Source organism: Euphorbia lathyris, chromosome 1, assembly GCF_963576675.1.
Source record: "Euphorbia lathyris chromosome 1, ddEupLath1.1, whole genome shotgun sequence".
In the NCBI taxonomy this organism is placed as follows: domain Eukaryota; kingdom Viridiplantae; phylum Streptophyta; class Magnoliopsida; order Malpighiales; family Euphorbiaceae; genus Euphorbia; species Euphorbia lathyris.
Window position 1 is genome coordinate 50,851,211 of NC_088910.1, and position 27,614 is coordinate 50,878,824.

At 37.5% G+C, this 27,614-nt stretch overlaps 2 protein-coding genes, 1 long non-coding RNA gene and 1 other non-coding gene across 4 annotated transcripts; 1 reads left to right on the top strand and 3 right to left on the bottom strand.

Moving 5' to 3' along the window:
- Positions 1 to 777: 777 nt before the first annotated feature.
- On the bottom strand, positions 778 to 2,411 carry LOC136232306 (geranylgeranyl diphosphate reductase, chloroplastic). Its single transcript, XM_066021385.1, has 2 exons — positions 1,655 to 2,411; positions 778 to 1,572 (listed from the first exon to the last, which is right to left on the bottom strand). The coding sequence occupies exons 1-2, from the start codon at positions 2,366 to 2,368 to the stop codon at positions 871 to 873; spliced, it is 1,416 nt and encodes a 471-aa protein (XP_065877457.1). The 5' UTR covers positions 2,369 to 2,411; the 3' UTR covers positions 778 to 870.
- A 344-nt stretch (positions 2,412 to 2,755) lies between these two features.
- TRNAD-GUC (transfer RNA aspartic acid (anticodon GUC)) lies at positions 2,756 to 2,827 on the bottom strand. Its single transcript has one exon. It is a non-coding gene; the product is annotated as a tRNA-Asp (tRNA).
- Positions 2,828 to 5,668: 2,841 nt separating this feature from the next.
- On the top strand, positions 5,669 to 6,998 carry LOC136201403 (GDSL esterase/lipase At1g74460). Its single transcript, XM_065992094.1, has 3 exons — positions 5,669 to 6,028; positions 6,104 to 6,343; positions 6,431 to 6,998. The coding sequence occupies exons 1-3, from the start codon at positions 5,669 to 5,671 to the stop codon at positions 6,911 to 6,913; spliced, it is 1,083 nt and encodes a 360-aa protein (XP_065848166.1). The 3' UTR covers positions 6,914 to 6,998.
- Positions 6,999 to 25,808: 18,810 nt separating this feature from the next.
- LOC136201485 (uncharacterized) lies at positions 25,809 to 26,507 on the bottom strand. Its single transcript, XR_010673868.1, has 2 exons — positions 26,280 to 26,507; positions 25,809 to 26,194 (listed from the first exon to the last, which is right to left on the bottom strand). It is a non-coding gene; the product is annotated as an uncharacterized lncRNA (long non-coding RNA).
- Between the last annotated feature and the right edge of the window lie 1,107 nt (positions 26,508 to 27,614).

A 27,614-nucleotide genomic window follows, 5' to 3' on the forward strand; every position in this document is an offset into this window, starting at 1 on the left:
GTAAGTGATGGTTTAATAATATAATTATGTTTGGTTTGAGGGTAAAGTAAAGTAAAATTAACAATAAAATTACTCTTATATCCTTACTTTTAATTATAACTTTTATAATTTATTTTTTATAAAATAAATTAATTCTTTTTTAAAAATAAATAAATTAATTTTAAAAAATTGTTAATTAAATTAATATATGGGAATGGACCAATTTTTTTAAAAATGGGAAGATTTTTTTTTAATAGAAAATCCTTACTTCATAACAATAAAAAAAATCTCAATTCGTAAATATATCAGTATATTAGTTATTAAAAATTATAAATTTAACTTTCTCTTTTATGCTAAATCACATATGCAAATACAATTTTAGTAAGAAATGAAGATTAATGATAATAAAGAGATGAAGCATATGCAAATACAATTTTAGTAAGAAATGAGGAGAGATGGAAGGTGTTATGTAAATAAAACAGAAAAGTAAGGATAGTTTTAGAATTTTTCTCACTTACCTTGTTTCCCCACCGATTTGGGGTGAGTGGAAAATAACCAATAACTTACCCTCACTTACTCTTCTCTTCAATTACATCTCAAAACAAACAAAATTATCCTACCACACTTACGATACCTTAATTTCAATTACCCCAGTAGTGTTAGAGTCCAAAGTTATTAACTTAGGTTAGGTATGAAGTTGACAAATGAATAATTTAGTATAAGCATATGGTTACTCTAATTAATTAAAAAACAACAACGAAGTTACCCTTAGCTGCATAAAACCAAAGATTAAGCAAATTGAACAAATGCAAATGTAAAATTAATTATATAATCTCCTAGTTCACATTGGAATGGGAAACAACAATTAAACACATACATATATATATATAATCATACACTAAGTTTATCCATCTCCTTCCTAAGAGCATTAGCCCTGACCAAGCTCCCAATGGTGTTAACAGCCAGCTTCAAATCATCCAATGGATTCCCCGGAACCACTTTCTTATACAAATAGCTATCAAATGTCATCTTCTGCACATACTCATCTGCACACATCTCAACAAATGCTTCTCTTGCTGGATTTGATCTGTAAAATACCCTTTGCAATACATCCAACACTTTGTATGTTGGCCAATATGTTTTATCCCATTTCTCCAAGTATTTCCTCAAATCACTTTCTTCCACCATCCTCTTCCCATTCTCCGATCCTTCTACGATTGCCTCTGCACACATTCTCCCACTCTTTGCCGCAAAATATATTCCTTCGCCAGAGCATTTTGTCACATAACCAGCTGCATCCCCAACTAATGCTACTCTCTCCAGCAATCTTCGAGGTCTTGGGTGTTCCGGTATTGGGTGTGCTTCCACTCGGATTATCTTTCCTCCCTGGATTTTGTCCTTTGCTCTGTTTCTTGTCGCTAATTGGAATTTCTTAATGTCGCCTTTGTGTGTCACTGTTCCGGTACCCACAGCGACGTGGTCACATTTGGGGAAAACCCATCCGTAGAAGTCTGGTGATACATCGTCTCCCACGTACATTTCAGCTAGATCTTCGTAGTATACCATTTTCTCTTCTGAGATTTTGATTCTTTCCTGCATTTATGCAGGATTTTTCAGATTCGGAATTCGATAATTAAATTCAGCAATTTAGGGTTTCGAAATTCGGTCAATTTACCTGAAATGCAATGGCGTAGTCGTAATCGCCAGCTCCAATTGACTTAGCAACACGAGAATTGGCTCCATCGGCGCCGATCACCGCATCAACCTCCATAGTCTTCTTCTGTCCTGCGCCGCCCACTTTCCCGTCGTACTCCGTGTAATGCAGGACATAAGGCGCGGTGTCTTTCTCTCTTCCTCCTTTAGGCATCTCCATTTTCAAAAACAAGCCGTTTATGACTTTAGCTCCATTACTCTCCGCTCTCTCCCGCAAGTAAGAATCGAGAACTTCACGTCTCACCATTCCGATGTACTCGTGCGGCTTCAGAGTTCTTCCGATATCCACAGCGATGTTGGAAGGGGAAATCATCTTCATCTTTGTAACTTTCCGGTCTATGATATCCAATGGTAAGTCGAATTCCCCCACCATACAAAGAGGAATAGCTCCGCCGCATGGCTTGCAGTTATCGAGCTTCCGTTCGATTAAGTAAGTCTCGATTCCGCCTTTAGCGAGGGTTTCGGCAGCAGCTCCGCCAGCAGGGCCACCGCCGATGACAGCGACGCGGAGATTACGATTCTGCAGCTTGGGGCTGGTTTTACTAGCAGTTATTTGAAGACGGCGGTGCGGGAGTTTAAGAGAGGAGACGGAGGGAGTTTGTGAGTGAAGCGTAGGAGATTCATGGGAGGCGCGGCGGAGTCCGGTGAAGGACTTGAAGGCAACGGAGGAAGTCATGGCAGTGGCCGATGAGAAGTGAAGGAATGAGAGTGAAGTTGGGATTTTGTTAGAAGTTGGAGAGAAGATTTTTGGTGGATATGGTGAGGGATACGTGGCGTTATCAGCCGTTGGATTAGAGAAATTGAGGGTGGGGATTGGATATGGATAATGAAGATAGATTGGAGTGTGCCATGTAATGTATGGGAATTTCATTTTCATTTACTTTTTAATTTGTCTGAGTAAAGTAAGAGGATTGTATTGTGCCACGTTGTCGGAGTTTTCACCTGTCTTAAAATTGAGAAGGCCCAAAGAAAAAGGTTGGACTTCAATTAATGGGCTTATTTCAATAGCATAAACAGTACACTTTTTGCCGGATAAATATATTCAAAATTTATGCAAAAAGAACGCCGTTGCCGGGGATCGAACCCGGGTCACCCGCGTGACAGGCGGGAATACTTACCACTATACTACAACGACTTATTGTTAAATGGTACAGTTTAAATTATATATTCCATACTATTATTAACTTCAGCTAGAAAATACTATTTTTAACTACGTGGAAAATACTATTTTTAACTCCACTTGGATACTTTATTTGTGTTACGATCCAATATATATTTTGATTATCTCGCAATACAAATTTTATTTAAAGATGTCCACCAATTAGGGATGGCAACGGGTAGGGTACCCGCGGGTAGTGTCAATCCTAAACTCTTATCCTTTTATTTTTTAATTATCCGTACTCTTCTTATTATCCTAACGGGTATATGTTTTGCATCCCATACCCTTCCCATTTAATTCACGAGTACCCGCGGGTACCCTTACCCGTTAAAAATTAATAAATAAAATAAAAAATATAACAAATTTAACAAAGTATAAATTTAATAAATCATCGATTTAAAAATTGAACAAATTGATCTTAATCAATAAAAATAAAATAGTTTAGTGGTATCACTTAATGGTTAAAGAACAAAAGTTTAGTATTCAAATCTCTTATCTTACATCTAAAATACAATAATATTTTTTAATATATAAAAAATTTATGACGGGTAACGGGTACCGGGTACCCTGGGGGGTCTTCCCATACCCGTCCCATACCCTTTTATACAGGGTACGGGTAGTCCTATTAGGGTCGGGTAGTGCCGGGTACCCGCGGGTAGAGTACCCGTTGCCATCCCTACCACTAACAACTAACATATATATATTTATTTTTTTTTTGGTAGAAAACATATATATATTTATAATAATATGTTATATATATAAAATTATTAATTTAGTTAAAATCATATATTGATATTGATAATAGCCTATTAATATAAAAAAACTTACTAATTTTAGTTATAATGCACTAAATTTAGGTTTTTATGCTCTTATTACTCTCTCTTTATCTAAAATTTTCAATTATTCAATTTAAATTCTGTTTATTTCTTCTTTAATTATTATTTTCTAAACAAATATAATAATTACATACCACGTTAGAATTCTGATCTGGTATGAATTCTGATGTAATATGTCTATCGCACAATAAAATTTCTTCAGCTGAATATATATCTTGATTATTAAAATAAGTGGAAAATAATAATTAAAATTTAAAACCGTAAACTGCCTTGTTAAAATTGTGAAATATGGATGTAGAAATATTATTTCCAGTAAGAAGTTAAAATAAAATTTTATGCGACTTTTATGAATTAATTGAGATTCTAGGAATGTCATCATAATTTACTTCGTAAATCAAATGTTTTTAATTAAGTGATTTCGAAAGGAAGAAGGGAAACTGAAATTGGTTGTATTTTCTTAGATAATTGAATTTCATAAAATATTATCTTAGCATATAGGGTTCGTTTGGTTCAGCGGTTAGCTAATAGATGTTGCAGTTGCTGTTAGTTGTTTGTAGTTGCAGTAAACTGTTTAATTACTAGTGTTTAATAAAATTATATTGAACTGTTGTTGTTTGGATTTAAAATGTCTAAAATGAACATGTTTTAAATTAATCAACGATGCAATTATAAAAGGGAAAATATGAAAAAATGTTCATAATGTTTACAACTAGGAATAATTTTACTTTTAACGTCTAAAATTGTGCAATTTTACCCATAACACTGGCAGGTAAGAGCAATTTTACCCCTAAAATTGGCAAGTTGGGTCGATTTAAGATATTATTAGAAAATATAGATATTTTATTTCTTATTCTACACCAATTACACACATCAGAAGTTTTAAAAAAGAGATTTCATATTTTTGTGATTTAATAATAAAATTAAAAATTAATATCTATAAATTCGGTAATCTATTTGAATTTTTTTTGCCCAACTCGTACAAAAGACAATATATTTTTTTATTTTCTTAAAAAAAATTCATGTCTAATCATATGTTTGTGATCTGTTACTAACGATGATAAAATGGTACACATGTGAAATGTAGATGACAATATTCATGATCAATAATACAGTTTGTAAATTATTTCTCAAATTGACACAACTTGTCAATGTTAGGGGTAAATTTGATTTTGACAACCAATATTAGGAGTATAGTTGCACCATTTTAGACGTTAAAGGTAAAATTGCTCTTAGCTATAAATGTTAGAGGTATTTTTGCACTTTATCCTATTATAAAATAAAAAATGTGTTACACAAATCAATAAAAATAATCTATATAAAAAATAAAAAAATTATTGAACGGAATAAAACATTGTTCTTCCGATAATTATGTTGTAGAAATATAAATAATGTTAAAAAATAAATATATTTTGTGGAAATAAGATGGATAATTTTATCAATAACAAATAACTACATACAACTGTTTATGAAAAGTTTCAAATAGGAGCTTTTCGTGAAACGCTAAAAAACGATGCAGTTTTCAGAAAAAATGTTAAAACTGCGTTTATATAAACTTAACCAAATACTATATTTTCTACGGTTTGGAATGAAACGCTAAACGCTGCTCCGAAAAACTAAAACAAACAGCCTCATACTATGAATTCACCTCGTCAATTAATTTTATTTCAAATGCAAAATAGATTTAATTTCAACTTGGCTGCCTCTTCGTCAAAGAATGACAAGTAATTAGATTTTGTGCAGTCGGACAAGAAATTAATAATTGAGTAGGTTAACCATCGATCCTTATATAAGAATAATGTTTGTGTTAATTTGAAAATAAAACCGTTGTAACAAAATACATAATAGGTAGTTGAAGTAGGTTTGAATGATTAAACAGTTGGTTCATCCAACAATCCTGACCTCCTTTTTATTCCTTTATTTCAAAATCCTACTTAAATAAAATCCAAACCCAAACATTATCTAATTCACCCCAATTCCAAACATGATGAAGTTTGTGGTATTAATCATTACCATTTTAGGCATTTTTAGTAACAGATGCGAAAGCAAGATTGTGCAGTTCATATTCGGAGATTCCCTTTCAGATGTGGGCAACAACAAGTACCTCTCTCGGAGTCTAGCTAATGCAAACCTCCCTTGGTACGGCATAGACTTCGGCAGTGGCCTGCCTAATGGCAGATTCACTAATGGCCGCACCGTAGCTGATATAATAGGCGATCAAATGGGCCTGCCGAGGCCACCTGCTTTCCTTGACCCTTCTTTAACAGAAGATGCAATTTTGGATAATGGTTTAAACTATGCTTCTGGTGGTGGTGGCATCTTGAATGACACTGGTAACTTATTTGTAAGTATCTTCTGCACTTCATTTCTTATCCGATTGAACAAAAAGTACTGACCTCGTATTAACAAAATTGGGCAGATTCAAAAGTTGTGTCTGAATAAGCAAATAGAGTTATTTGAAGGAACACAAGTTTTGATCAGGAACAAAATTGGGAAGCAAGAAGCGGATAAGTTCTTCGGAGAAGCTAGATATGTGGTTGCTTTAGGAAGCAATGATTTCATTAACAATTACTTGATGCCTGTTTATAGTGACTCCTGGACATACAATGATCAGACTTTCATTGATTATTTAATGGAAACCCTTCAAGGACAAATTACTGTAAGTCTATATATATATATTTCATTGGTTATTTAATGTTCATTCGTTAGATTTGAACTGATTAAATATAAGTGAAATGAAATGCAGAGGTTACACAGCTTAGGAGCTAGGCAGCTGATGGTATTTGGGCTAGGGCCAATGGGATGCATTCCACTCCAAAGGGTTCTAACCACATCAGGTGGTTGTCAAGACAGAACAAATAAACTAGCACTTAACTTCAACCAAGCATCAACAAAGTTACTAGATTCTCTATCCTCAAGGCTTCCAAATGCAACCTTCAAATTCGGAGATGCATATGATGTTGTTAACGATGTAATAACAAATCCGACACCATATGGATTCAATAACTCAGACTCACCATGTTGTTCATTTGGGAGAATAAGACCAGCACTGACATGTATACCAGCATCAACGCTGTGCAAAGATAGAAGCAAGTATGTGTTTTGGGATGAATATCATCCTTCAGATAGAGCTAATGAGTTGATTGCTAATGAGCTTATTAAGAAATTTGGGTTTCTACGTGTTAATGACACGGATTCTCCTTCACCTGCTGTTGCCCCTTCCCCATAGAAACCCCATTTTGATCTTCGGTTTCATCTATACAATATGTTCTTTTTGTTTATACTTTCCAATTGTATGCTTTCTTGATATACTGATAACCATATTGTGCTTTTGTAATTCATAGAGTTTCACATTAATTCATTTCGAATCAAATTTGTACTTAAATGTTTTTGTTTTATCTCTTAACATTTTTAATTTTGGATCAATTTTGAGTCCAAATAACAACAGTACATGGAAGAATTTTGAGTCAAAATTGCTAAAAGATCAAACAGCACGGTTCGAATTTATGTGGTCAGTAGATTTATCTCTGATAGGCGTGAATCAAAATTGCTAAAAGATCAAACAGCACGGTTCGATAAACCTATATGGTAACTTGATTCTGCTTGTTTGTTTCAGGAGTTACATGTGTTGTTGGCTTTTTTTTTTAGGGTAAATTTCAAATAAAACCCTCGTGATTTCACTAATTTTCAGATAAAGGACCGTGATTTACTTTTTCTTAAAAACGAGGATTGATGTTTTCAACTTTATCAAAATAAGGACTTTTTCGATTGATACTATTAAAATCACCATTGACGAATTCAAAAATAACATATTTTAAGAATTACTAATATTCTAAGCAACTTTAATTCTTCAACTTTTTTATTTTGAGATTATTTAGATGAAGTTTGGTAAAGAGAGAGAAAGTTAATATTTAGAGAGAGAAAGTTCCAAAAAAGATGATTTTCGAAAATCGAAAATGTAGTTCCATAGAAAATATGACATTAAATAACTTTAATTCTTGAAATTTTTCATTTTCAGGTCGTTAAGGATGGTTTTAATAGCATTAATCCAAGTGTGAAACCTCAATCCTCGTTTTGACAAAAAGTAAACCACAGTCCTTTATCTGAAAATTAGTGAAACCACATGAGTTTTATTTGAAATTTACCCTTTTTTTTATGGTAACTTGATTCTTATTTGTATCCTCCTCAACCTGCGTCCTTAAGGTTTCCATATTAAATAAATACCGCGGATAAATTTTTTTTATGACTAGTCCTAGATATATTGTATAGATTAATTTAGAAATAAGAAAAGTCTAACTTGCTAAATCTTTCAACACAAAAAAAAAATCAATGCTGATATTTCAATACTCCCCTACAACATTGATTTTTAATAATTCATACTTGCTTATCATTCTAAATTGTTTTATAAAATATTCAAACTTTGTAGCATTAAACCCTTTTGTAAATATGTGAGTAACTTGGTCTTCTTTTTTCACGTACTGCATCTTAATGTCTCCATGTAAAACATTCTCTCGTACAAAGTGATAATGAACCTCAACATGTTTGGTTCTGGCGTGGAACATTTTTAGTCAAGTGGATAGCTGACTGATTATCATAATATAATTGTACCGAGTAATCGACGGCTGATGAAGATCTTTCATAAGTTGTATAAGTGAGGTACATTCTCGAGCTGATGTTGCTATTGCCATATACCCTGCCTCGGTACTTGATAAAGAAATAGTAGATTGTCTTTTACTGCAGCAAGATATATGTGTTGATCTAATACTAAACACATAACATGTAGTTGAATGCCTTGTTATGATCTCCAGCGTAATCAACATCACAATATCCACGTATCCCACTCTTTCCGTCTTTCTTATATAGATTCTTCTAATAGATTCTAAATGAGGCTTCTTTAGATCCTGGATAAATCGACTTATCATGCTTACTGTGTACGATATGTCTGGCTTTGTTAGAGTACGATAGATTAGGCTGCCAACTAGTTGTCTATACGTGGTAACATCTTCCAAGTCCTTTCCTTCAGCGGAACATAACTTTACGTGTAACTCTATTGGAGTTATAATAGGTTTGCATTCAATATCACAAACTTCTCCAATAGATCCTTAACATACTTATGCTGACAAAGGAAAAGACTTCCTTTGTGCGTTCAACTTCAAGACTAAAAAAATGATTTAACTCATCCAAGGATTTCATTTGGAAACATACTGGTAAGTTGGCTCTAACTTAATTAATCTCAACAACATCATCACCTGTGATGATAAGACCACCAACTTAAACTAAAACTATAGCCAACTATCAAAGCCACATCTTCAGAGATAAGTATGCTGAAAATATCGCCAATTGGGTGATACTTCTTAAGAGGTGTAGGGTGGCATTGATGCTCGAATCTATAACCCAAAGCACTCTAAAGGGTCTTCTTATGCCATAATTTTATTTTTGGTTCATATATAAGGTACTTAGATTAGTATTAGCATCATGAAAGGCTGAGAGGCAAAACGTCCTTTGTGTATCAGGCTATGGTAGGAAAAAATGTCCTATTCTATCGTGTAACAACCTCAAGCTTTTCTAGATTTTCTGGTTTTTCAACTAAAGGATTTCTATCCTCGTCACTAGAAGCGTCTTTCCAAGAATAATTTAGAGAAGAAGAGAGTTTGGGCATTTGATGAAAAAAAAAATTGAAAAAACCCAATTTTTTTTAATCTTTAAAGACGCTGATCAAATGAATTCACACCCAGAATAATTGAAAGAAATATATATATCAGAGGAAAAGACTACCCTAAATATGAGAAGTTTCTTTTCTCTTTTAGTTCAAATGTAGAAGGAAGTGGTGTTCTTATTCTTTATACACGAGTTATTTTGTGAAAGGGTTTATATGACTCAGCATGAGTCTATATACCTTTTCGCAACTGCAGTTAATTGTCAATTCGTACAACAACGGTTATAAAAGCCTCGATTAACAATGGTTAAGGTTTGGAATAAGCAAAAAATGTAGATCATTCAAGTCTTTTTTGTTGGTCCCTTATAATATTACAAGTATAGTTCCAAGGGGGGTTAGGAACTATTTAAAAAATTTTAAGTTAGGGCAGACTTTTTTTTCGTGAGAAAAAGGTTTTAACAGCGGCGCTGAGTGAATAGCAAGATACTAGCTTAGACAACTGGTGACTAGGTCAGTTTCTTTACTTGAGTCAGGAGATAGCACTTAGAGTCTATTCCTGAGCTCAGATATTCAATGCGCACAACTCAACTTGACCTCTTTACTTGGTCAGTTTTTGTTTAAACAAGCAATAAATATATAAAGGAGTTTAAGGTTAGAAATATGTTACTCAGCAGATTTATCCAGGTTCGGCCTCCAAGCCTACGTCCTGTCCCCGGAACACGTTCCGAGATTTCGAATTCTCTACTGAGCTCTTTAACGGTAGAGCATCAAACCTTTTACAATCTTAGCAACTAAGTATAACAAGAGTACCTTCCTCTATACCTCTACTCAATCCTAATCTCTCGCTGAGTACTATAACCGAGTACTCAGCCTCTCCTTTCTAATCTCTAGAAATGATAAGTGTTTGTCCTAAACAATGATTGCTAAGACACCTTAGATGATTGAATAATCACTCTAGACTTTTACACAAAAGATATGAAATTTAGTGTAAGATTGCATTGCTTTTTCTTGCAGAACTTTGCATAGAGATTTGGTCAGCGTAATGGCTTGATCAAGTTCTTTTTTTAATAAAGCAACTGAAGGGCTCTATTTATAGAGACGTCTGAGGCATCGGTCATTTCGAATTTTGAAATAACCGTTGGAGGGAAACGGCTTCCTATCGTTGTCATCCTGTCTTGCTCAGAGCTCTCGGCCAATCAGATTTGAGTATCTTCTGTCCTCGGTCAGCTTTTGGTCAGCTCGGCAGAATGTCTCTTCATTTATGGTAAGGTCAACTAGACAGCATTCTGTGTCGTCTGAACTTTACCCAAAGTGGAAACACTTTGTCTGGAAGTTGTCCTTAGCCAGCTGCTGTCTTGTACTCTTTGTCGAATCAAGTCAGCAGCTTCGTACCGAAGTTGTTCCACGAAGGTCTTCTAGATCCTTCTTCCGCTGAGCTGCGTTTTGTACATAACGACATCGTTTTGACATACGCGGGCCGAGTTGCCTTAAACTGTTTAACTTGGGCTTTGACTTCCGTATTGGGCTTTGGGCCTTTTAATCTTTGTGTCTTATAAACAATTTAACTCAACATTGAACAAACACATTAGTAGAATAAATCAAAGCATTTAAACTTAGTGTGTTTAGAATATGTTTTTAATTATACTTAAACAATTTTGTCAAATCAAAATTATGTGGAAAGGTGTTTCAACAAACTCCCCCATTTTGATGTTGGCAAAACTATTCAGCAAAGAACTCAGTATTGAGCTCCCCCATGATAGTTGACCTAATATAACTTAGCAAACTCCCCCGTCAGGGTTGAGCTACTGACTTAGTTTTTCTTTAAACATTTGAAGGTTTAATCGAGTAAGCCTAAGGTCAGTTTTCAGATATAGGTCAACTCATGGAACATATTCTATTTTACTCAGCGTTTAAGCAAAAGTTTTAACATTCAGAGGGTGCTGAGTAATTTGTTGTTCAATGAGTTTTATAAGACAGTGTTATATAAACATACAAGTCAATGTCAAACATGTTATCAGCATTAGGTTCAATCAATAAGTTTTATAAGCATTAACCATAGCTGATGTAATTGAAGATACATAATGACTTAATACTCAGCATCATAGATAATAACTCATAACTCAGGTTTTTGATAAAAAGATGCAAGTATTGATATTACTAGAAGTAGTCAGCGTATACAACAAAAGAAAAGCATAAACATAGAGACTACAAACTTAGCATAACTGAGCTAGCCTAATTTCTATTTCTTTTTCTTTTGCTTGGACTGACTATGCTCATGCTGTGTTCTAGTTTGTTCTTTCTCCCCCGTTTTGTCAGCATCGGGAGGAGGAATCCTAAAGGCGTCGGTTAAGACGGCTCTGGTCAGTTCCGTGGACAGCGCTTTAAGTCTATCGGCGCTTTCATTGACACCATCAAAAATAGCAACTCCATCATCTGAGACCTCGGCGGCTATATTAAGTTCAGCAGCGCTGATCATGCTTACTATAAAAGCTTGAGATTTACCTATCCAGGTAAGTGCTTCGGACAGACCAGCAACGACTTGATGAAATGTCTTCAGTAAGGATGTGTCGTAGTATTGACGCTGAATATTGCTGTGATGTACATGGTTGAAGGTTTGTCTGGTGACAGACAGTATCTCATTTTGTTTCATGGCGTCAGTGTCCATCTCTTGTTTGTTCAAGTTCAACAGTCGAACAGCCTCACCAATTTGCTCCACTGAGCATTGAGAATAGGAGACCATTTGCTCGTTGGTCTTGATTTGCTCGGTGTGAAGCTGAGCAAAGAGCATTTTAACTTCATCAAAAGTGGCATATCGCGTGTTCGCAGCTGACAAGGTCTGAACTTGACCTTGAAGAGTGTTGAGGTGTTGAACAATTGTCAGCTGGAGCTCAGCCAGCTTTGTGATAGAATCCTGCTTAGGTTGCTGTGCTTGAATGGAGACTATGACACTCAGCAAATCCTTGAATCCCTTAACTTCATTGAGAAGCTGAGTTACTTGGGAGAGCTGAGTTGTCTCAACAGTAGAAGACCCAGCAGCAGGTGGAGTAATTTGATGAAGGTCTTTAATCAATGTTTGCACCGAGTCGATGATTCTTTTACCAAACTCGGTGGCATGCAAGTAGCTGAGAGAGCCTTCATGAACTTGTCCGGTTTCCTCAGTATGACCGGTTGGAAGAGGAGTCAGAGGAATAACATGGTCAGTGACTGGAAGTGTGTTTCCAATCTGCACTTGAGTCTCGGGTAGAACTGATTGATCGGCAGAAGTGTTGATTGGAGAAGAAGTAATCCGAATGCTGTCTGTGCTGACTGGAGCAGGAATGTCCTGAGTCAGCACAATGCTTGTTGTAACAGCATTGACGGGAATTGGCTCCACTTGGCTTGTAGAGTTAGCAGAAGCATTCAAGTCGGCGTGTTCCTTTGGTGAAGAAACAGAGGCTTGCTTTTCAAGGGAAGCCGATGGAGTAGAAGATGGTTGTTTTCTGAAAAATTTCAGCTTGAGTTTAGAAGGGTTTTGGGTCGGCTTCTGGATAACAAAGTCAGGGACAGTTGGTTTCTGAACAGGAGGGACGACGTCAGACTTCTGACTTGCCTTAACTAATCTTCTTCTTGTTCATCATCTTCTTCACTATCGCCATCTAACTCTTCCTCAACTTGTGCAATGAACTGATCATCCAGATGCACATCATCTTCTTGATGCTCAGCTTCAGTTCCTAGACACTGTGTGTAGTGAGAATCACCAGGAACAATGACGTCAGTAGGGATAGCATCAATAGGAGTTATTGTAGAAGACTTCTGCTTCTTTTGAGGTTGCTCATCAGCATCTGTTCTTTCCTCAATTTTAGGCTCATCTTGCCTGCTCCTTTTCTCAGCTGACTTAGGTCTCTCCTGACCTGGTTCAGCAGCTGACTTAGACTTCTCGGCCTGAGGCTCAGCCTTCTTTGAAGGAGTCCCAATAGCTTTCCTCTTGTGGGCAGCTAGAGCCTTTGTCCTTTTGCTCTGCTTTGGAGCTGTTTCCTCAGCTTGTTGTTCAGCAGCAGCTTTTCCTTTTTTTAGTGGCTGATTGAACTTCAAAGCCCTCAGCGAAGCAGCGGTTATCTCAGATCCTCTAGCCTTAGTTTCCTCAGATAGATCAATTTGATGATCTAAGAGGATTCTGGTGATGAGCGATCCCAGCCTGAGAGTTCCAGTGCTCCTTAGGAAGCCAGCAATCAAGAATACTGGCATGTTGATCGGCTTGTATGTCAGCATATGCCATATGAAGCATTGCTCAAAATTCGTTGCTGAGGTGGTGCAGTTGATCTTGGGATAAATGAAGTAGGTCAGCAGATAGTGAGCCATCTTTTGGTGCTGACCCATTGAGGTACTTGAGACTTCTCCAGAGTGGCCATAGGGTTTACAGAAGGTGGTATCGTACCCAGTACCATCATGATCTCCAGACCGCCTCAGTTTTGTTCCCTCATTCTTTAACTTCAGCAAGTTAGCAAGATAGGTAGGGTTTATGAAAATGGTCTTTTCCTTTACCACAGTTACCAGATAGTCCTGGTTATCATTAGCAACTCGGAGATTGTGGTAGAACTCCCTTACTAGGTCAGGATAGGTGTGATCTCTAATGGAGAACAGCTCTGTCCAGCCATTCTTTGATATCCATTCGCAGAAGGGTTGCTCGGATGTTACGAAGGCCTCAGAAACCCATCATGAGAAGTCTACTTTCCATTCGCTAATGTCTTCAAATACCTTGGTATAGGTTCTGGCCTTGGTCGGCTTTCCCTTAGAGGAGGTAGCTTGGCCAGCTTTGCCTTTGCTCGGCGTAGTGACCTTGGTGGTTTCAGGCACAGTAGTTTGCCTGGAGGGTTCATCGGAGCTGGTCTTAGGGTGACCGGCACCGGAGATGTTAACGGAAACTTTAGTCATAGTTTCAGAACAAGATTGGGAAGCTTTGAGAGTTTTTAGAGAGAGAATGCTTTGCCAATGAATTCGGTAAGTGTAAAGAAAATAAAAATGGGGATTTACCCATTATTTATAGCGGTGAAGAGTGGATCTTATCGAATCCATGTGTCAGTTTTGCATTGGGATTGTCAACCGACAAAGATCCTGGCTTTTATGACACATTCGGCGCATACGTCATCCTAGGTGGCTATTCGCGTGCTTTTGCATTTAATGCAATGGATCTAACACTCAGCGTTTAGAATACTAACGTTTTATATTCTGAGTGGTCAGTAGTATATGAAAGAATGATTTCTCAGTTTGAGATTACTACTCGGTGTGCATATTTACTCAGTATTGATATGTATTTTGCGTTAAGTACTCAGCATAACAATCACTCAGCATGCATTTGCATAAATCATTCAGCATAGTAATTCACTCAGCATAGATTTACATTTTAGAACAGGAATTTACTGAAGAGGATTAAACATACCAATGGCTTCTCTTAGTATGCTGAACTGTTCACGAGCCAGTGGCTTTGTGAAGATATCCGCAAACTGCTCATCCATTGGGACATAGGTCAGCTTTATCTCACCCTTGAGTACATGGTCTCTAATGAAGTGATGTCTTATGCTGACATGCTTCATCTTGCTGTGTTGAATTGGGTTCTTTGATAGATAAATTGCACTTTTGTTGTCGCATTTGACCTCAATTGTCTTTGTTTGAACACTATAGTCTTCAAGTTGTTGCTTAATCCATAGGACTTGAGCAACACAGTGACCAGCAGCAATGTACTCAGCTTCAGTGGTAGACAAGGCTACTGACGCCTGCTTTTTGCTGAACCAGGATACAAGACAGCTTCCTAAGAAATGACATCCTCCAGAGGTGCTTTTCCGTTCTAGCTTGTCTCGACCATAGTCAGCGTCAGTGTATCCAACGAGTGTAAAGCCATGAGTGTTGGGATACCATAAACATGTGTTCACTGAGCTTTACAAATATCTAAGGATTCTTTTTACAGCTATGTAATGAGATTCCTTAGGGTTAGATTGATATCTAGCACAGTAGCATACTGAGAACTGAATGTCCGGTCTACTTGCTGTTAAGTAAAGTAGAGAGCCTATCATACCTCGATACAATTTGCTGTCTACCGACTTACCATTCTCGTCAGCACAGAGGACAGTGTCAGTGCCCATAGGAGTGGATATTGGCTTGCAATTTTCAAGATCATATTTCTTCAATATCTCCTTGGCATATTTAGCTTGACTGATGAAGATGCCATTCTTTCCTTATTTGATTTGAAGTCCAAGGAAGAAGTTGAGTTCTCCCATCATAGACATTTCAAACTCAGTCTGCATTTGCTTGCTAAATTCCTTGCACATTGACTCATTAGTAGCACCGAAAATAATATCATCAACATATATTTGAGCCAGCAGGGTATCTTTACCCTTTCTCTTAATGAATAAGGTTGTATCAGCTTTGCCCCTGACATAGTTTCTAGTCAGCAGGAAACTGGTCAGCCTCTCATACCAAGCACGTGGTGCTTGCTTGAGGCCGTACAGAGCCTTTTTGAGTTTATAAACGTGGTTTGGGAATTTAGGATCCTCAAACCTTGGAGGTTGATTAACATAAACTTCCTCGTTTATAACTCCATTAAGGAATGCACTTTTAACATCCATTTGAAACAGTTTAAAGTTCATGTAAGATGCATATGCATATAAAATCCTAGTAGCCTCTAGCCTTGCCACTGGGGCAAAGGTCTCACCGTAGTCAATACCTTCTTGCTAACTGTAGCCCTAAGCTACAAGCCTTGCTTTGTTCCTGAATACGTTTCCTTGCTCATCCAGCTTGTTGCGGAAGACCCATCTTGTTCCAATGGTCTTCTGACTCCTTGGATGTGGCACTAGCTCCCATACATCGTTTCTTCTGAATTGGTCAAGTTCTTCTTGCATTGCGCTCATCCAGAATTCATCTTCCTCAGCATCAGCGAAGTTCTTAGGTTCCTGAACTGAGACGAAGGCTACATTGCTGAGGTACCTCCTGAGTTGGTTTCTTGTCATCAGGGTATTCTCAGCGGCATCAAGGATTGCACTCTCTGAGTGCCCTCTTGGAATCCTTATCTCTTTGGGTAGATTGATGTCTTGTGCTATCTGTGTTTCAACAATCTCTGCATGTGAAGACTGGTCAGTGAAAACAATATTTGGTTCACTTTTACCTTTGGTCAGCCCTTGAGGGAATGACTCAGCGGTTGTATCTTGATCAGCGGGTGCTGAGTGTGGATCATCCTCGGTCAGCGGAAAATATCTTCCTGCAGGGTTAGTTTCATCGAACTCAACATGTACTGACTCTTTTAAAACTTGAGTTCGTTTATTGAAAACTCTGTATGCTTTGCTGTTTGTTGAGTAGCCCAAAAAGATAGCTTCATCAGCTTTTGAGTCAAACTTAGCTAGGCTATCTTTGGTGTTTAAAATAAAACATTTACAGCCAAAGGCACGAAAGTATCCAATGTTGGGCTTTCGTCCTTTCCAAAGCTCATAGGGGGTTTTCTTTAGTATAGGTCTAACAAGAGCCCTATTAAGAATATAGCACGCTGTGTTAACAGCTTCTCCCCAAAAGTACTTTGGAAGCCTATGCTCACTCAGCATTGTCTTGGCTATTTCAACCAAGGTTCTGTTCTTCCTTTCAACAACCCCATTTTGTTGAGGCGTCCTAGGAGCAGAAAAATTATGGTCAATGCCGCTGGCTTCACAGAATTCAACAAACTGTTGGTTTTTGAATTCTCCACCATTATCACTTCGGATGTGAGCCACTTTTAGGTCTTTGTCATTTTCAAGTTTTCTAACCAAATTTGAAAATGTCTCAAAGGTCTCATCCTTGCTACTCAGCAAGATGACCCAAGTGTACCGAGAGAAGTCATCTACAATGACCAAGGAAAATCTTCTTCCACCCAGACTCAGCGGCTGGACTGGACCGAAGAGATCCAAGTGTAGTAATTCTAACGGTCGCTTAGTTGAGACAATGTTTTTGCTATGAAAAGATTGTTTGGTTTGTTTTCCAGCTTGGCAAGCGTGGCATAATTGATCTTTTTCAAATCTAAGTTCATGCAGTCCCTCAACCAATTGCTTTCTTCCTAATTTGGCCAGGAGGTCCATGCTTACACGACCAAGTCTCCTGTGCCATAGCCAGGAATTTTCTTCCTTTGAAACTAAGCATACAGTTTTTGAAAACTTTTTTCTCTAAGTCTATCATAAAGACATTATCAATCCGAGGGGCAGTTAAAATTAACTCATTTGTTTTTCCCTCGTATATTTTACATCCAGTAGCATCAAATATAACTTTTCTCCCATTGTCACATAGCTGAGCTACACTGAGTAAGTTATATTTGAGTCCGCTGACTAGGGAGACTGACTCAATAGTAGGATTACCTCCGATGGTTCATGACCCTACTATCTTACCCTTTTTGTTGTCTCCAAAACTTACGCTTCCTCCTCGTTTATGCTCAAACGTGATGAACTGAGTTTCATCACCAGTCATGTGCCTCGAGCATGCGCTGTCAATATACCACATCTTTGACTTCTCAGCACACCTCAGGCTTACCTGCATTGTAACTAGTTACTTTTAGGTACCCAATTCTTTTTGGGTCCTTGCTTGTTAGGTTCAACAGGTAAAGCATCATATTTTATTTTATGGCGGCATACTTGGACAGTATGGCCATTCTTTCCACAGAAGTCACAGCTGACCTTCTGTTTAGGATTTTTCACTGACTGGTCAGCACCCTAGTGCTGAGCGTGCCAGCACACCTTTGTGGTGTGTCCTTTCTTCCCACAGAAGTCACACTGGACATTCCGCTGGGGATTCCATCTCTGCTGACCAATACTTCGGTACTGAGCATTCAGAGGAATATTCCTTTTATTTTGAACCTTTAGTTGGTTCTGGATATTTGTGACGTCCTTTCTCAGTTTCTTTGAATCTGATTGGACTTCAGAGAAAGACTTATGTATGATCTCCATGTTATCATGCAAAGTTGAGTTGTCCTGAAGAAGGAATCTGAGGTCACTTAGCTTGACCTCTTCAACCTCGTCACAGCGCCTGCTGAGTGCTCTAATTTTCTTATTACACTTTTTGACAAGTGTATACAGGTCACTCAGGGCATTACCCATTTCGTTTCTGAGCTGGGAAAGTGATATTACCTCATTTGATTGCTCCTCATCGTCAGATGCAATGGAGGGGTCAGCATGCTCAGAGACGCACGACTCAGCAAGTTCGTCAGCCATGAAGCATATCTTTGCTGACTCGGTGGCCTCAGCTTCTGTTGATGAAGACTCATCACTGTCGCTCTATGTAGCCACCATTGCCTTTTTGCCATTCTTCTTATCTTTCCACAGCGTGGGGCAGCTTGACTTGATATGGCCAGTTTGATGACATTCAAAGCATGTAATGGGCTTTGAGTTGTCTTTCTTGTATTTGCTGTCGCTGGACTCAGCTTTATACTTATCAAACTTTCTGTAAGGCTTCTTAGAATATTTGTCATTCTTCCTGAATAGCCTTTTCATCTTCCTTGTGAACATAGCCATCTCTTCATCATCTGTTGAGCTCCCATCAGTGGAGTCAGCTTTCATGACAACAGACTTCTGCTTCTTGTCTTCAGACTTTTCCTTCACCTCGAAGTTTTTCATTGATATCTCATGGATCAGCAGCGAGCCGATGAGTTCGTCATATTTGTAGGTGGTTAAGTCCTGAGCTTCCTCAACAGCGGTCTTCTTTGCTTGCCAGTCTTTAGGAAGACTCCTGAGTATCTTTTTGACTTGTTCTTCCTCAGTGAAGATCTTCCCAAGTCTCTTGAGCTCATTGATGATGTTGGTAAACCTTGCATTCATGTCAGATATTCCCTCATCATTGTTCATTTCGAACAGCTCGTACATTCTCATCTGCTGGTTCACCTTGGACTCCTTTACTTTATTGGTTCCTTCGTAGGTGACCTCCAGCTTCTTCCAGATCTCTTGCGCCGACTCACAACCTGAGATTTTATTATATTCTGCAGCATCGAGCGCACAGTGAAGCATATTTATAGCCGAAGCATGATTTTGTAGCTTTTTGAGATCATCCTCTGTCCATTTGGCCTCAGCTTTAACAACTGTTAGGCCAGCTACAACTTCAACAGGTACAAATGGACCTTGGACTATGGATAGCCAGGCACTCATATTTGTAGCCTGAATGAAATTTTTCATCCTATTCTTCCAGAAGGTATAGTTAGACCCGAAGAATAGGGGAGGCCGAGTAATGGATAGCCCCTCAGGTAAGATCTGAGTTGTTTGGTTTCCTGGGAGAAACCGAGTGCTGTTTTCTCCCATAGTGGGGATCAGCTCAAGGTGGTTAAACCTTTTACAGTGAGCTTTTAAGCTCTAACACCACTTGTTGGTCCCTTATAATATTACAAGTACAGTTCCAAGGGGGGGGGGGGGGTTAGGAACTATTTAAAAAAATTTAAGTTAGGGCAGACTTCTTTTTCGTGAGAAAAAGGTTTTAACAGCGGCGCTGAGTGAATAGCAAGATACTGGCTTAGTCAACTGGTGACTAGGTCAGTTTCTTTACTTGAGTCAGGAGATAGCACTTAGAGTCTATTCCTGAGCTCAGATATTCAAGGCGCACAACTCAACTTGACCTCTTTACTTGGTCAGTTTTTGTTTAAGCAAGCAATAAATATATAAAGGAGTTTAAGGTTAGAAATATGTTACTCAGCAGATTTATCCAGGTTCGGCCTCCAAGCCTACGTCCTGTCCCTGGAACACGTTCCGAGATTTCGAATTCTCTACTGAGCTCTTTAACGGTAGAGCATCAAACCTTTTACAATCTTAGCAACTGAGTATAACAAGAGTACCTTCCTCTATACCTCTACTCAATCCTAATCTCTCACTGAGTACTATAACCGAGTACTCAGCCTCTCCTTTCTAATCTCTAGAAATGATAAGTGTTTGTCCTAAACAATGATTGCTAAGACACCTTAGATGATTGAATAATCACTCTAGACTTTTACACAAAAGATATAAAATTTAGTGTAAGATTGCTTTGCTTTTTCTTGCAGAACTTTGCGTAGAGATTTGGTCAGCGTAATGGCTTGATCAAGTTCTTTTTTTAATGAAACAACTGAAGGGCTCTATTTATAGAGACGTCTGAGGCATCGGTCATTTCGAATTTTGAAATAACCGTTAGAGCGAAACGGCTTCCTGTCGTTGTCATCCTGTCTTGCTCAGAGCTCTCGGCCAATCAGATTTGAGTATCTTCTGTCCTCGGTCAGCTTTTGGTCAGCTCGGCAGAATGTCTCTTCATTTATGGTAAGGTCAACTAGACATCATTCTGTGTCGTCTGAACTTTACCCAAAGTGGAAACATTTTGTCTGGAAGTTGTCCTTAGCCAACTGCTGTCTTGTACTCTTTGTCGAATCAACTCAGCAGCTTCGTCCCGAAGTTGTTCCACGAAGGTCTTCTAGATCCTTCTTCCGCTGAGCTGCGTTTTGTACATAACGACATCGTTTTGACATACGCGGGCCGAGTTGCCTTAAACTGTTTGACTTGGGCTTTGACTTCCGTATTGGGCATTGGGCCTTTTAATCTTTGTGTCTTATAAACAATTTAACTCAACATTGAACAAACACATTAGTAGAATAAATCAAAGCATTTAAACTTAGTGTGTTTAGAATATGTTTTTAATTATACTTAAACAATTTTGTCAAATCAAAATTATGTGGAAAGGTGTTTCAACATTTTTCACATCAATATTCAAATTAAGATAATGGTTGGGGCATCTGTTTCAAACGAAGCCCAACTGGAGGCCCATTTCATTTCCAAATGCTCATTTAACTTTCAAAGTTCCACTAATGAAAGGGGGCCTATAACAGAACCCGTCTCACTGCTAAGACCAGATGCAAAACATTATTTTCACACGACCAAAAGATTATAAATAGGTAATCATTATTTTCTCTCTCTTTATTATGACATATTACTACTTTCTCACTCTAAAGTATATCGAGAGCCAGCATAGAGCAGATCAACAGATAATTGGGGAAGTCAACAAATAACTCAAAACAAACTAAACATTACTTAACAACTTTAGGAAATATTTTAATATATAAACGAATGTCTCTCTCATAAACAGCGGGTGCGGGATAAAGAATTTTAATTCCATATTTCCTTATTTTTTTGGTAGGATAGGAAAAGAAAAACAAATAACAAAAGCCGCTTAACCGGGGATCAGCCTGGGAAAACTGACCCCCATCACATCCTCCAAGATCATAGAAGAAATGAAGCCCGGAGGAGAAGAAAAGATAGAGAGACCCAACATTCTTGAATGCCTTTCCACCGCAAGACGGTTCATTACACGATTTTGCTCCCTATAAATATGAGCAAAGCTAAGAAAATCAAAGGAGTAGCCAATCCTTCTAATGCATTTGATTAAGTTTTGGCTATTTAGGCAAATAACATTATTCTCAGAAATCATTTTAACCGCTTCAAGGTTATCTGACTCTATAAGAAGCTTCTTCACCCCCAGATTTCTAGCTAGCTTTAGGCCAGAAAAAATCCCCCAAAGCTCTGCAGAAAAAGACGAACCAATTCCCAAATTCTGAGAGAATCTAGATACCCAACTGCCACCATCATCTATCAGAACCCCTCCCACGGCAATTCTCCCATCCATTAGACAAGAACCATCAGTGTTAAGCTTAACCACACCTTCGCTTGGCCTACACCAGCCTAAAAGATGGACCTCCTTTCTCTGAACAGCCCTAGCCAAGGGGTCCTCAACATACCTATCAACCAAGGTGCTAATCTTTTTGGAAAAGAAATCTAAGACATTCGGCAAAAACACCGTTTCTCCTCCAAAAATCTCCTCATTTCTCCATCTCCAAATCTGATGGCAAACCACCACAAATAAAAGAACACCCTGGTTTAGCTCGGCCAGAAGTTTCCCATTAATCCCATCCATAAACCAATCATTCTCAAAGTGGACTAAAAAAGAAGAAAGCACATTTCTAGGGAGAACTCTCCTCCAAACCTCTTTACTTTTCTCACAGTCTCTAAGAGCATGGCACAAAGTCTCTTCATTACCCCTGCATCTGCCACAAGCTCCAGACTCCACTAGATGCCTCCTTTTCCTATCTGAATTAGTAAGCAACCTATTTTTAACCCCTAGCCACAGGAAACTTCTAGTACGGTACGAAACTTTTAAGGCCCAAATCGTATTCCACACCCCTGGGGACGAGGTATCCAACTCCTGATAGAACGCCTGAAAAGCTTATTTACAAGAATAGGCCCCGTTGTTCATCAAAGACCAACAGTAACTATCCTTGTCTTCACTTTTACTACTAATCTGTACTCCTCTAATTCTAAGGAGCGATTCCAGCCTGAGGTAGGAATCAAATTTTGACCAAATCCACTCACCCTCAGAATTCACCACATCTGCAATCCTCCAGTTCTGAATTTCCAAAGGCGGCAAAGAAGCACAAACTTTCAATAAAGGCTTTTTCCCAATCCATATATCATTCCAGAAGCTGATGGATCTACCATTTCCCACATTCCACCCAATCCCTGAACAAAACTCAGCAAAAACCGCACTAATGCCTTTCCAAAGAAAGGAACAATTAACCACTCTATCATTAGGTCCCCCAAACACCTTATCCTTCCGATATTTCCCGCATAAAAGTTGAACCCAAAGAGCTGAAGGAAGCTGCCACATTATCATTGGCTTTCCTAATGCCCAGACCTCCCATATCCTTAGGTTGACAAACCTCATTCTAAGGAACGAGGTGGATCTTCCTCCCCTCATCAGCTTCTCCCCATAGGAACCTACGATTAATTTTATCAAGGTCCTTGAGAACAGGCTCAGGAAGATGACAAGCTTGCATAATGTGATTGGGAGTCGCACAATTGACAGATTGAATCAACGTAAGCCGACCAGCAAGAGAGAGGGTCTTAGCTTTCCAAGTGGCACACTTCATATTAGCTTTATCCAAAGTATCTTTAAAAGACACTTTCGACACTCTCTCACTATGGAGGGGAATACCCAGATACTTCCCAAGAGAGCAAGTTAGAGGAATTCCAGACAGATCAGAGGAATTCCAGACAGATCACTCATCCTTTTGCAAGCTCTCTGGTTCATATTCTTAGAGCACATCATCCTGGACTTCTGGACATTGAGCTTCTGACTAGAAGCAAAACAGAAACAATCAAGAATATCCATAATGATACTGAACTGCTCCTCATTACCTTCTAGAAAGATTAGAACATCATCTGAAAAGAACAAATGAGTAACATGGGGATAGAACTTATTGATGGCCACCGGGTGGAATTTCCCATTATCAACAGCATCTTGGATCAGGTGAGACAACCTATCCATTGCAATAACAAATAAGAAAGGGCTCATAGGGTCCCCTTGACGGATACCCCGGCCAGGAGAGAATTCCTCCGACATTTCCCCATTGATCAAAACTTGAAAAACAGGAGAAGAGATACAAACCTTTATTAACCTTCTCCAATTATCCGGGATCCTTGCTCTCTCCAGACTCTCCATCAGAAAACTCCAATTAATGCGATCATAGGCTTTCTCCAGATCCAACTTAAGAGCCACAATACCTCTCTTCCCCTTTTTGATCTTCATAGTGTGGACCATTTCTTGGGCTATCACCACATTATCCATCATTTGTCTACCAGGCACAAAGCTTCCCTGATTCTGACTAATGATCTCAGGAAGAATGCAACGAATTCTATTTGCCACAATCTTTGTAATAGTCTTATAGAGAACATTACAAAGACTAATATGCCTCATATGTAAGAAAGAAGAAGGCTTCTCAACTTTAGGAATCAGAACAAGAAGGGTTATGTTTACCAGCCCGATATCCTGAGAGCCATTAAAAACACCTTTGATGAAGTTGTAAATACCTTCCTTCACAACCTCCCAGTGTTTATGGTAAAAGCCAGCAGGCAGACCATCAACCCCAGGAGCTTTAGTAGCCCCAATACTAAAAATGGCTTGATTAATTCCTTTTAGGAAAATAGGATGGAAGGCTTCCAGAATTCTATCCTCTCCCACCGTGGGAAAGGTAGCAACAGTTTGAGCCTTATCTAGATCAAGAGGTTCCTCCTTAAAAAGGTTCTTATAAAAGTCCAGGGCCAAGTGCCGAATATCTTCGTCCTCATAAACCCAATCATATTTCCTTATTAACATTGCTTATTTTAAATATTAATTTTTCATTAATTAATTAATTTATTTTAAGCTTATAATATATTATAATGCTTATAAAAAGATATCACGGAGTAGAATTTAATAATTCTACCTATCAATTATATATTGAAAAATAATTACAAATATATGTCAAATTTTGAAACAATTAGTATCTTTGTTTTATGAATTTTATGGCAAAATTAATTGATTAATTCGTACTGGTCCATTTGCTTAAAAAAGAAAACAAATATGCCCCTATTAGGCTATTTCAATTCAATTCAATGCAAAGGGAAGTGAAAATGGCCACCACCTCATGGATCCACCATCTCCACTTTCCACAAAGTATTTGTAAAAACGTGGTTTCAGATATTTGCAACTAAGTCTTTATATATATATAAACATATATATAGTGGTTACCTAGCTAACATTTATTTAAACATTTTAGATATGAATTAATTAAAATTATAATTGACTTTGTTGCATAAAACCAATTTCAATTTTATTTTTCTTTTCTTTCCCCCCAAATTTATGGTGAAGGCAACATTGAAAGGCAAGCCATGTAAAGGCTGGGACTAGATTGAATTTTAAGCAGCATACTGCTTTATTTTGTTCAAATTTCTCTTTTTCTTTTTAGTTTTACGTTTTCTTGGACAAATTTTACAGTATTTCGGGACTAATACTCCCAACCAATCAAAATTGTTTTTAATCCCACCATATAAGCATAATTGATGGAAGAAAAAAATATATATACATATGTTATGCATTGATTGATAGAGAGTATTATTTCAGGAGTACCCTATTTTTTAGAACAAAATTAATAGTTTTATTCATTAAAAAAATCTCGATAAAAATAATTATTACAATCTAAAAATATATTAGAGCAATTTAAATATATATTTTTTAAATTTATAAATCGTTATAGAAACGAACTCTTTTTGGCATATAGGCAGGAAACATGTTTCATATAGGAATGAGTTTATTATACTTCAATTAATCTCATACATGTGATAGTAGACATAACCCTTTTGTATTTCCGCTAAAAAAAACTTCATAATGCATAAAAGGAGACAAAAACACACTCCCATATACAGAAAAAAAAAAACAAAAAAACACGGTTGATTAAATTTTTTATTTAATTAAGAAAATAAAACAAAGTAAAGAAGAGATTTATCGTGGCTAAAAGCCGAAAGAAAACCGAGGTTTGAAAGTTTTTTTTTTTTTTTTTTTTTGTGGCTAGACATTGATGTGAGTTTTTAACAGAAGATAGATTAAAGAGTCTCGGAAGGGAAAGCAGTTAACATTACAAGTGATGAGAAAATGATGAATTCTGGAACAATTATTAATAATACTCAGAACCTATATTCATAGGTAATGAGAAAACTCTTACTTATATAAAATATCATAGCTAATGGATTATTAAGGACATTATAGATCTTCTGATACAACTTACCATGATCGATCACTCTAGTCTAGCTAGTTAATACATGCATATATATAGTGATTCCTAAATTATAATATTAATAGTAGAAAAAAAGAAAATAAATTAGCAATCAGCACATCTGGCCAACTGAGGAGGCCAAGGAGTGTGGCGGTGGTTAGCTCCAGAGCCAGGGTAGTCATTTAGCTGCACTATCATCCTTCTTTCAACCATGTTTGTCTGTGTCACTGTCTCTCCAAGTTGAACAATTTCATCTTGAGGTTCATGCATTAGCCTACCAATTCCTGTACAATAACACAATTAATTAATAACAAGAATTAGCAACAAGGATAATTAAGAGTAACATACACATTAAGAAAGGAAACATACTTGTAATTGGCACAGCATTGAGGCAGATGAGATGAGAAAATGCCAGAAACAGAACAACTAGGTGTACTGCTGCCATTGGAAAGAGGCAAATAGACAGTTTTTGTTTTGCTAGAAGATCAGAGAATTAGCAGTCAATTTATACATTTAGAGAGGGCTCTCAAACCTGTCTGCTGAAATTAGTGATGTGATGTTGGGGAAATTGAACAGCAGTGAGCATGTAATATAAGTCAAAAAGGAGAGATTGAGGAGGGTTATATTAAAATTAAAATAATTAGGAAAGATATGAATGGATGGAGCACACTATACAAGTGGAGTATGACTATTCTGTTCTGTGAGGGAAGGAATTGCACTAATTTAAGTCAATGTGCATCTATAGTGGAATTTATCATTATCAAGAGGAGGGCCTAAACCAGTGTTGTTCATTGAATTCCTTTGAAATCCTCACATCCACCAAAAGTGACATTTCTACTTTTTATAGTATTCATTTCCTTAATTAGCTGCTAAATATGGGAGCATTTCTTTACTTTTTAAAGCAATCATTTTTCTTAATTGCCATACAACTCTTTCATTTTGCAAACTCTCTTCTCACTAAACTCGACCGACAAAGGATGATCATCATCATCAAATCAAATTAAACACCAATTATCATTACTCAAAAACAAAGCATCATTATCCTATTGTCCCAATTAACATATCTGATGTCCTCAATTACAACTAACACTCCCAATTAGCTTTGAGAAGATCTCAATCAACGATAAGGGGGGTCGAAATCCGGCATCTCCTCTCCAATGATAGGAATTACTCACGAGCGGGTTAGTTTTAATCGTAAACTAATAAAAATGTTTCTTCTCTAGCTTAACTAGAAGAAGTTAATCTCATTGATAAGGTGAAAACCTTGCTCTGTAAAAAGTTTTTTTGAATTTGATTGATAAAAAGATGAATATCTTTATAAATAGTGGGGTTTAAATACCTCCTCTAAATTAAAAATAAAAGACTTAAATACCCTAACTAGAGTCAAAACATAAGGAAAGTGATAGGGGTAAGGTGGGGTAAAGTGGTTAAATGACATAATGGTTAATAGGTCTAAATGGAAAAACAATAATAGTTGAGTGGCAAAATAGTAAATAAGAGGGAGCATGGATCTGGCAGGAATTCTGGCAGCAGCTGTCTCCTTACCAATTAAGTCACCTCACACGGCGTGTAAAGTGGTGACATGTCGTGTGGCTAATTCTTCCTACCGCCCATCATTCGTCGATGCATCCATCAAGGCTCCTCTCCAACAAGTCACGGCGTGTGAGTAATGGCCACACGCCATATGAATTAGCACTTGAGTTC